At 38.6% G+C, this 11,490-nt stretch overlaps 1 protein-coding gene and 1 long non-coding RNA gene across 4 annotated transcripts in view; both read right to left on the bottom strand.

The window, feature by feature from the left end:
* LOC110066551 (uncharacterized) overlaps window positions 1-8,109 on the bottom strand; it is a 24,156-nt gene extending 16,047 nt beyond the window's left edge. The window contains exons 1-6 of one of the 3 annotated variants that reach the window (XR_016208406.1): window positions 7,806-8,109; window positions 5,744-6,129; window positions 3,238-3,646; window positions 2,288-2,545; window positions 1,356-1,628; window positions 603-899 (exon numbers count right to left, since the gene is read on the bottom strand). Coding sequence is in view for 2 of the 3 variants with exons in the window: in XM_089293527.1 (XP_089149653.1) it covers window positions 603-899; window positions 1,356-1,628; window positions 2,288-2,545; window positions 3,238-3,646; window positions 5,744-6,129; window positions 7,806-7,860 (1,678 nt within the window). In the remaining variant the exon portion in view is untranslated. The remainder of the gene's footprint in view (window positions 1-602; window positions 900-1,355; window positions 1,629-2,287; window positions 2,546-3,237; window positions 3,647-5,743; window positions 6,130-7,805) is intronic. The other 2 variants (XM_089293527.1, XM_089293528.1) reach the window with 2 other exon arrangements.
* LOC149109305 (uncharacterized) overlaps window positions 1-11,490 on the bottom strand; it is a 117,467-nt gene that overhangs the window by 85,369 nt on the left and 20,608 nt on the right. The window lies entirely within an intron of this gene.

Here is an 11,490-nt window from a genome sequence, read left to right as displayed (position 1 = left end):
AACTCAGAGCAAATAAGCAATGGAAAATCATAAATACATTTTGGTCCGAAAAAAGTGAGAATATGGCGGCAAAATCTCCATTAAAATTTCGTTACATAACAACATAATCTCTCATCATTTCACCACATTGACAGCACACCAGAATGCTCGCGATATTAAAAAGTAAGATCTGGAAACTCGTTAGTGCTCCCAAGCAGACTTTTTCCAAATCTTCTAAAGACGAGTTGCGTGTTTCAAGCATAACAAGAGATCAAAACAGAAAGTTGCAATCCATTCCGATCAAATAGAAAAAAAAAAGAAAGGGCCCCTCCTTTACTTAATAACACAAATTGTTTGGAACCAATAAAATATAAATTCTTTATGTGATTTGAGGTGTAATTTACTTTCTCAATTGTGATAGAAATAGAGCGTCCCCATGGACCCTTTTCATAAATGGCTGCCAATTTAAAATTCTTTTGTTTGCATTTAAATTAACCTTACTAACCTCGTTTCAGAGTAAAAATTCTTTTGAATTACCAACTTCAAAATGAGGTTAGTAAGGCTAATTTTAATACTTGCAAAAGAATTTATAATTAGCCGCCATTTATGAAAGTTTAACTCACCTTCTATGGGCGTTTTCACTTGCTTTTCCTCTGACACGTTGCTGTTTCCAGCCACATTAGTGGCGTACAAACGCACACCATAATGAGTTCCCTTTTTCAGATCTCTCAATATAAAATAATTGCTCTTCGCGCTAAATTTGAAATCTTCCCACTTTTTGAACTGGGCTTGTTTATTCTGTATTTGAAGGACGTGTCCTGTGATTGGAGTACCTTGCTTAGAGGGCGGAATTTCCCACGTCAATTTGATGGCATTGTAATTGACGTCGATATTTGTGATGATTGGAGGGCTTGGTGGACCTGAAAAATTTCCAGTAATGCTTCAAAGCTTTTCATACGGAAAGACGGGCTCATGATTTATGGTGTAAACTAAACTACCAGAAGCACAGAGGCGGTCCGATCATTTGTACCCATTTTGCGTTTTCGTTACACTCTCAAAAATATCTAAAGAAAAAGAAATACTTCCAATTGAATGAATATTTTCAGACGCAATGTTCAAATTAAGCGAGCCATGTAAGATATTAAGATCGGAACACAACAGACGTTTTTTTCCGGGGATAATACAAACAGAAAGGAATCCTCTCTCTCTGGAAATGTTTTAAAACTTGCGCGATGCACTAATTATCATCCCACACAGAGGACGTAACAGTAGTGTTGCTTACCGTTAAGGAGGCCTGTTATAGGTTTGGGTACACGAGTAAAAGAGGAACTCGTCCTGTTGATCACTGATGTACTGTTATGTACATGAATACTTACTAATAGGCTTTAGCAAAAACATTGCGCTGTCATGGCCAATTAAGTTTTTGGCGATGCAAGTATAGTTTGTAAAATCGGAATCTGCTGACGGAGTAATCGTCAACACACTGGCGTTGCCAAACTCTTCGTCCTTGATCAGTTGGTTGCTTCCAGCTCGATCCCATGAATACGCTGCAGCAGGGTATCCTACAGCGACACATTCCAGTCTGGTTGGATTTCCTTTCCATGACAACACAGTCCGAGTCTCCGACGGAAAAATAATCGTGGGGGCATCTACATTAATAAACAAAGAGTTCGCAATAAGCTCGATGAATAATAATTTCAGTTCACCTTTTTTTAGGAGAAAGCAATTGCAAAGTTGTTTCATCTACAAAAACCTCCGCTGGACAAGCAACACTTAAGTTGAGCAATCAATGGCAAAAATAACCCCTTGCCAGAAAGCATCAAAACAGCGAGGTCGGATGGAGCTTAACGATAGGACAAAAAAATACTGTGCCGCAAATTTTGTGTCCAATCAGAGACCAGGATACTAAAACGCTCTGGAACTAGTGCGATAAGACTAACAATCCATTGGCAGTTAAGCTGTTCTTGTAAACTGTTGTTGCGCCGATTCTGCTGCTCGGTTTAAAGAGTCTGGATGGGATTTAACTAATTAACTAAGTGAGCTGAGAAATAACGTGCTTTTTAACTGATAGCTAATAAATCAACTTATATAGCACTTTTTGATAAATTTCTCAAGGAGCTTTAACTAGCCAATTGTCTCTATGAGACGCGCCTGCAGGGGATCACGGTAATTGTATTCATTAAAACAAATATCCAGTCCAAGATGATGAATACAACTACCATGATTCCCCGCGGGTTAATCTCATAGAGGGACTTGGCCATTCAGAAAACTGGTTTAAAATCAAAATTCAAAATTAGAAAATACTTACATTGTACATGTACATGAACCCCTGGGCTGGTAACACTACCAAGCTGATTAGATGCACGACATGAGTAAACCCCCGCATCCGACACTGACACTTCCTTAACATGATAAAGACGCTCAGTTTTATCTGGTGTTATTCGTCCATTTCTGATCCAGTTTATCTTTGGAGCTGGTTTTCCTTTAGCTATACACACAAGATTGAGTTGTTCTCCCACATTATAGGGACTTCTCACTCGAGGGAAACTCACAATTCGTGGATACTCTGTCAAAAAAGGCAGCTATTTTAGCAAGGATTCAGCTGTCTGTCAAAATCAAACTTAAAAAGTTTATTTGTGTCCAACACAAGTATTGACTGTAGTTTGAGGCGTGTTTTCATGAGTCTGGGCTCGCAAAGAGTTTACAATAACTTGGAATGCGTTCTTGTAATAAGTATTAAATAACGCTAAAATGATACATTTTCAATGCCTCACTGCTCCTTAACGAGCATAGGCACCCACCTTTTTTATTTTATAATTAAAGTTCTCATATGATACATATTCATTGGACAAAGTTTGAACAAAAATCTATGTGCAGTCTTATTTCAGGGGAATTACCTTAAAGTATGTAAATTGTAAATACAAATTAGTGTGTTGGCAGTAAATGCAAATCAGGTTTTTTTCTGATATAGATTATGGTGATAGTTCTTTAACTTCTATTTATAGCTAAAATATCTCGCTAATAAAGGAGCTGATCCTTAGAGAAATATGTGCAGTTCCGAGAATGCCATCAAATGTGACATATAATTCTACAAATTTAAACCACGATGAAACCAAATTGCAAAACATCAGTTCTTGCTGCCTAAGAAAATATTAGTTAATGTTCGAATTATTCAACTCCTCTGTTGCAAATCACGTTATTGTTTAGTCAGGGTTACTTTATTTATGCGATAAAGACAACACAAATGAAAAGTCTTACCATTAACTGTAAGAAACACTTGACTTTTTAAATGTTTCCTTGTGTTTCCCACCTCAATTTTAATTTCGTAATATCTCTCATCTTGAAGAGTGACGTTACACAGTTTAAAACTGCAATGTTTCGTGTGATGGTAATTTTGTGTTTTGCCGACTTTGGTTTCGTGTGACACTAGCAGACGATTAGCATATTCTTGATCAGTGGACTGAATTCCGTTGCTGTCATTCCTCCACAGGATCCTATGCTTGTGATGTTTGTAAGTTGGACAACTAAACTGCACCGCTTTGACTAAGTTTCTGTCTTGATCACTAAGACGATATCCCCAGTTAAATTCAGCCACGTGACCAACCGTAATGTTATTTAGTTGCGGGACTTGAAGAAACATTGACGTGTTTACCATCAGAGATGGTTTCTGTCAACAAAGGAAAATCATATATTCCTATTATTTAAAGTTTTCAGTCTCGAATATAAAAAGATAATGAGCGAAATGAGCTGAATTTACATTCGCCATAATGAACACGATCCCTCCAAGTTAGTTTAAGGTGGCTGAACACAGTTTTTGATACCTGTGTCTCATTCACATTTTTCTCTAAAACCCTTGATACCGCGGTTGCCAAAAATGGCAGCAAGTTAACAACACAAACTTTGGTTTCCTGATGGTTAAGCTGACGTATGTGCCGTTACCATGGCAACATGAATAAATATAAACAGGCCTTTAAAATCAGTTTTGTTTATTTGTAGAATATCTAGTCATCAGATTTTCTTTATAATTTGCATGCGACAAGCTTGTAACAATTCTCACAAGTTAACACTATTTTGCTAATAATTTAACAGAGAGATCTCTAATTATCCCTTGTTGAAGGTTCACTGGTATATCTAGAATTTCCTTTGTTAAATTTCAGTTATTTTCAATACTCCAGTTACTTATTTCCTAAAGTATTTTCGTGCCAAATTTCGTGAAATTCTAATGGATGGTCCTCGCGTATTTCCGAGAGTGCAATTTTTCATTCAATCGCAATTTTTTGACTTACTACGCATGCGCTGCATTTAACTGGGTTCTTTCGGTAACAAAGAAAAAGCTGAAAATTGCTGGGTTCTTTGCATCGTTACCTTTTCTAACATATCTTTGTAATAAAAGACTAAAGCCATCAATACACTGCGTTCAATTATAGAGAAAAATAGCACAGACAGTGCGGGTGTTGAGTAAATAAAATGATCGCTCTATTGAAGGCATGTTTGTTTTTTGCAATCCCTGTGCGCGCGCTGAATTGCATCAGCAAAAGCGCGCGCGAAAACCGTGTTTGGCCACCTTAAGACATGGTACCCAGTTGTTCCTCGGATAATGTTTCAATGGGAAGACCTTAGACATCATTGAGTCCAACCAATTTTCAACTTACTTATTTTCACATAAAGTTTACTCGACACGCTACGTTTTTTGGATTCAAACAAAGAAGAAGAAAGATATTTTAATATGAACACACCGGAAGTCGAACCCAGGAAATTTGACTCAGGATACATCAGACTGCACTGACTGCAAGAAGCCAAGTTTTTTTAATTATACATACTGCAAGTCTAAGTATATATGTAATGCAGTGCCGCCCAAATCACAAAGCTAATCGCAAGGAAATTAAACCCAAGTGGAACTAGCGGCGAGCAAACCTGGGTGGAACTAACCGGAACTAAACAACAAACCGGAGACGTATAACTATATATAGTGAACTAATGTGGTCTCATCCATTGTTATTTTACTTAAAAATTAAGGAAACGGCTAAACTAGTATCACTTTGGTTGGATAATTTTTACAAAGGTTTCCCGTTACCAAGGGCGTTGCCGTCCACGTAAGCGAAATTCGTGCCCCGGGATTGGCTATTTCTAGACCCCACTGGGATTTCCGAAACCGAAAGTGATCTAAAGACAACTGGACAGTGATTACGTTGGAATAAGGCCTGTATGGGCTATTAATTCGTTTCCTTTTCATCCCCTCTGGTGCTCGATCATTGGTCGAAAGCTAAGGACAATGTTAATGATACTGACTTATGTATCTTTGTTTTCAGATCTTTTCATTTCAGATCACACTACTTTTGAGATTTATTTCGTTTGAATGAAGATGTGAAATGGGCAGTTAGCATACGAATTACTGTGATTTAAATCACTTGTCAGACACGCGCGGCAAAATCCCACACGAGTCTCCCTTCAAATTTGCGGTTTGCCCTAACATTGTCGAAAAATTCAAAAGTCAAAGTTAAGACCTTGGAGGTATGGTTATGGTGTGTACTATCTTTGTTAATCAAAGCTTAACTCTTCATGACTAAATAAGCAATACGTACATTAAGATAACCAAAGATCATTGCACATCCCAAGTGAATCACACACAGACTTAAGAACGTTCCTTGTACGTATACTATAAGGTCAGATCCAATCTTCTAGGCGAAGGATTGCAGTTTAAAAGGGCTACCTTAAGATCTATGTACAGCTATTACTGTTGAACCATGATAAGCCCAAATCTTACCTTTACGATTAAAGTTATCTTGGAATCTATAGTTTGTCCAAAGCCTCCTATATCAAGTTGACACCCGTAAGTATTATAGTCAGAGAGTGTGATGTTATTTAGCTGGAAAGCCAAGTACGATTTGGAGGTGTCTCCTACCCACTTCACTCGACCAATGTAGTTTGCATGTTTCTTACTCAACCGAGGATTTTCAACTGCTTCACCAAGGCTGCTCACTGTAATTAAGTAGGAACTTGTGTATCCCTTCTCCCAAAGACCAAAAATTATCTCCCTTAATTTTCCATTGTCACTAGATTGAAGAACATAATCCCATTCAAACTTGAAACTTGACCCTTCTTCTACTATTTCACTCGATTTCCTCGCTTGGATGGAGCTCGTGGCTTGAACTGCAAAATGGATTTAAACATATTTAAAATTGGTTACTGCGTTGACTGCACACTGGACGGTGCTTGACAAAATTCGCGGAAAACAACACTGCCGATTGCATTAATACGTAGTATTTAATTATTCCATTTCTTTAATATGGTGCATTGACCAGCACTCTTACTGCTAGCCGTTTGTGATCTGAAGTGGCTGTTTCGTCTGTTATAATATACTAACAAAATACTTTAATAGCTTGAGGTCAGTGCTACCTAAAGTCTTGTCACTTAGTTTTCCTTCGACTGATCTCAACCTTCATCTAAATAGACCAATTTCGATATATTAAAATTCAGCCTAAAATAAGAGACCCCAATACGAGGCTCTGAGGAACAACTACAGAGTTTGTGGGGTTTATTCCCCAGAGTCTCGTGCTGAGGTCTATTGTGTTAGGCTGAATTTTAATATATCGAAATTGGTCTATTCATGCTAGCATGAAACATCGAAATTTCCATGAAAACGAAGCTAAATTAATTGTTGCCCTTGGGGGAGTCTGTTTTTGGTTAACGGGGGATATTTGCATATAAGGAATTGTTAGTGCAGTACATGTATAAAGTGCAGTATTCTTCCTCGTCTTCAACGACGCGTGGATGGAGAAGGAATCGGTATTAGAAACCAAGAAAAAATCAGCAGCCGATGGTTAATGGAGGTGAAACTATTTTTGTGCATCTAACAAAAGGCGTTTTTGAAGGAAAACTTCAGATATCTTGTGTTACTCCACTGAACTCAATTCTGAGAAAAACCGGAAAGCTTACTGAAAACTTTACTTCCGCTAAACTTTATTACGGTAAAGAAATTCTTTAATATGCAAGCTACTTTATTAAATGTATCATACGCATTCCGTCGCACACCTCAGTGTATTTGCAGTTGCGTAGAGCGCGTAAAATCGAATAACATGTGGTGTCAGTCCAACTCAGACATTGCATTTGGCTCGTCACGCACTCTTCGCAAGGTCTTATCTGGGGGATTTCTTGGAAATGCTGCACTCCAGACTCATAGATATTGGTAAAACACAAAGGAAATTATTTATGCTACTAAAAATGCAACTTGGTTATAAATGTTATATTTTATTACATTGTAGTTATGAATGTTCAACCTAAGTAACCCATGAGTGAAGAACAGTCGGCACCACATGCTAGACTTACGTGTAGTTGCTCAAAGCTATTCAGTGTTGACAAAATACGCAAAGCGCCATCCTTTAATCAACCGTGCCAAATAGATTTAAACCATTTTCATTTACAGCAGTTTTGTCAGTATTGGCTTGATTTATACTAGAGACGGATCATACGCCCAAAATCCGTCAAGACGAAAAGTAAGTTTAGTATAATAAATACTAGAAGGTGATCATCCGTCTGGGACGAACTTGGGCAAAGAACGTTAGTTCGTCTAATAATTTGTCGGTGTATAAATAAGGGCATATAAACGCATCATCTGTCCATACGATATTGTCCACGGTACAGCTTAAACAATCAAGGAACGGCTAAATTATTTTCAATGTACTCATCCTCACCGTATCAAACCCGGAAGAGAATTTCGCTATCAAGGATTGCGTGGGAAGTTTCGAATTCTACTGATCAATCTTATGAACAACACTGACAACAGTAGAGCTTTTAAGGAAAGTTAACGGAAGTAGAAACTGACATACCTTTCAAAAAAACTGGTTCAATAGCCAAAAGATATAATAATCCGCGAAGTCTCATTCTCAGTGTCAATTACACTTCGTGCTCGTGTTCGACAATCAAAACACTCGGCCTCTCCGCTGAAACCGAAAGACACGACTTCCTGCTTAAACCTGTTTGGTTTCGAATTCCTCTCTTTCCAAAAAATCAAAGTATTAAAATCGCAACACCTTTCTAAGAAACTTAAATCGATAACGTCAGCTTGGCAATTTTTACACCGATTCCAGAAAAAACCGGAAGTTGCACCGAAACGAGGCTTAATTGCCCTCGCAGTAAATATTCAAAGCAACATGGCAAACGAAGAGAATCTGGGAGAATCTCCCTTCTGATGATATTCCCGGCGTCAGTGTGAGCGAAGAACAGATTGAAAAATTGACACTCAGCCAATTGAAATTCTGGGTTAAAGTCGCCGAATAAATTAAAGTGGCAAAATAAGGGAACTTTTCGAAAGATATGTTTGCCATCCTTCGATTGTCTCGATCTCTGATACGCGAAAAAACATGTTCTCACCATTTTTATTGCCTAAAAGAACTTTATTCATGATCGGTTATGGAAAAAGAATCTGAATGAAATGAAGATTTTAAAAATCTACGATCCTGACCCGAAGAATAGCTTTACTAACGCTAAAGTAGCTTAAAGTAGTAAAACAAAAACAGAAGCAAGAGCACGAAAGAACATACGGAAGTAAATTTAAAAATTGTTCCGGATATCGAGAATATTGCAACAGAACATCCAAACGTAAACAAATTTCCTACGGCTGATTCATTTTTCACTGACGACTTCAGCCTTCTCAAGTTAGAGAACATCCGATCTCTCTTAATGAATTAACACTCGATGCGAGAGAATAAGACAAATCCTTCAGTTCAAAAGATGCTAATCGGAGTATCAAACAAGACCTCAATCTACTCGCCAAGAATGGTACAAACAAGGGTTCGGTACAGTGAGAACATCAATGTGTTACAGGGTAGGACGCAATCACAAAGCTGATTCATTAGGGAAATGACCAGTAAAATTATCAAAGAAGTGTACCGCAGTGTAACAAAGACTATCAGCCACATGCCATGAAAGATGGCAACTAGTAAAAGACAAGTACATCGAAATAATGCATCAACAGGATAGACGAAGGTGCAAATAACAAAATGCTTTCTTTTTGTTCAAGAGATAACGGAAATTTTGGGGGCTTCCCAGCTGAGCTGGTTACAGACCCAAGTAAGAGCAATCTCCATGAATCATTGAAGCCGAGAATGTCATTGTTATGGATGGTGAGACCCTGAAAGATTGCCTTATAAAATCAATATGCAAAATGTTTGACACTGGTTTAAAAGTAAACAAGAGTCATATCTACTTCAGTTTATGAAGTACAATGTACAACAACTACTCTTTGTTGTGAACAGACTTGGGAATGTCCTGGCTATAAATTGGAAGTAACTGAGAATTTTTAATGAGCAAATTGCCTTGGACATAGAATGGTGGAAGGAGAAGCTAAAGAATATTGAACAATTTATGATACATATATTATATATGAACTGGCTTACCAAATGCTTAGAAAACGCCTTACAAGATGTGATTATTGCTAAAGCCAGAATAAATAATGTATATCAAGGTTCCAATAAGTTTGTCCAGCATTTTTAAAAGTGGCAGTCCCGCTAAAAGCGGTCCACTCGACTTCGGGACCGAAAATAATTTTCCTTCATTTTCTGTCAGTAAAAAAGGTTTGACACATATATATAAAAATGCAATTTATTATTTTCCAATTCCGTATTTTTGCTTTGCTACGAGCCAAAATTGAATTTTGGCCGAACTGAGGTTGCCGACCGTGATCAGAAAGGTAAAATTCACCGATTTTGTGAAGCGTGCTACGTCGCCTAAAATGCGGCTCACGGAATTTCGTTTCCATACGAATTTTAAGGTACATTCATTACTTTGACTGACGAAATATGGAAACTTTTCGAAAAATTCTAAGCTTACCAGCGAGGCTGGAAGACACCCTACTCCGAAGCCTTTGATCACCTACTTAAATTTAGGCAAATTTGACGGGGAAAATCTCAAAAGTTGGGTCTAAATGAAGCCTAAAAAGCACATCACAGTAAATTTCATACCTTAATCAACCGTTCTATAAGTTCAAACCGGTGGGTATCTCCTTGGATTGCACGCGAGAACAGATTAAAATCTGCCACAGTCAGTGTGTTTACATAGCTATTGCTCGTGTCAAAGCTCATTTGCATAACCCTAGCACCCGGTGAAAATACATCTTCTTCCGTTCAGGTTCGTTTGTTGACCTTCTGAGTAGTGGCAAATAGTTTCCTTTAATACTTGTGTACACTCTAGATCCAGTTTTGAGGTGAAGGTTGCGTTAAAGTTGATCAATTCTCAAGACTTGCGAGACTCTAAAAGTAAATAATGGCGCCGGTCTGCAGAAATTAACCGTAGCCGTCGTCCTGACCCTTCAATAAATTCTGCCGCAGAGGTAGCACTAGGAGAAGAAGAAAATCGTAAGTTTTCATTTACCGTTTAATGGCAACTGAATCCTGTACTACTGCCAAGACTACTGGGAGCTTGAGGGCTATATGCCCGAATTTGAAAAACAACAACAACACACACTTGCCGGTTGCATCGCTGGGAAATGAACCTGAATGAACACGACACGCTTGAATGGAACTATGTTTTGCGATGAATGATGGGCTTTACTTCTGTTTTATGCTTGATACTTGTCTTTTAGTATCTTGCACAGCGCATAAAATAAACTTCGGTATCCGTTTATCGGACCGTTTATACAACGAAAGCTGCACCAGCTTCGTCAAAATGTCACACAAGTTGTAACGTGACCAATTACCCGGGAAGGGGGTACTCCCTTATATGGGCTATATAGGTATCTGTATGTGAGGCCCCAAAGGGTAGGGTTTTTCATAAATAGGGTATCGATTTTGGCCATTTTGGCTATAAATTGGGTATGGTTTTGGCACTCTAGTCTTGAATTGGGTATGTTTCTTAGCAGAAGCTACTTTTTCATCATTATCAATAAGACCTTCAACAAAAGCCCTTCATAACGTATGTTTAGGGCAACTGTGTCAGCCGCAACGGTCAAAAATAGGCTATCGAAGTTTTGGTCAGGTCATAAATAGGGTAGCAAAAAACGCAGATTTTGGTCATAAAGAGGGTAAGGGTTTTGGGAAGTGGGCCGCACACCCCCACTCAACTTTTCTGGAAGTACCCCCCTAGGCCAATTACCAGGGGCCGAGGGCAAATCCCCTACCGCGCGCGCGCCGATCATTAGATTTGGCAAGATTTTCTCATTTCAATATTGATAATGAAAAAGCCACCCATTAATTTTTTGGACTGGTGCAATCTTTTCAGTACGACCGAACGACGACAATCATTTGGTCCCAAATGAAAAAGTAGCTTCTGCTAAGAAACATACCCAATTCAAGACTAGAATGCTAAAACCATACCCAATTTATAGCCAAAATGGCCAAAATCGACACCCTATTTATGAAAAACCCTACCCTTTGGGGCCTCACCAGGGGCGGGGGCTGTCTCCTCCGCAGAGGTTCCCAATGGGGCTTTCGTTGTAAAAATCCGCTGGGCAAGGTGGGTGCAGGCGCAAAAGAACGGGATCCACTGAGCGGGGAACCTCTGCCAGAAGCTTGTCGT

The sequence above is a fragment of the Orbicella faveolata genome, unplaced genomic scaffold, assembly GCF_042242905.1.
Source record: "Orbicella faveolata isolate gen_17 unplaced genomic scaffold, um_ofav_v1 contig_25, whole genome shotgun sequence".
NCBI lineage: Eukaryota > Metazoa > Cnidaria > Anthozoa > Scleractinia > Merulinidae > Orbicella > Orbicella faveolata.
Note: the sequence above shows the minus strand (reverse complement) of the source record. Positions and strands in the feature narration are given on the sequence as shown.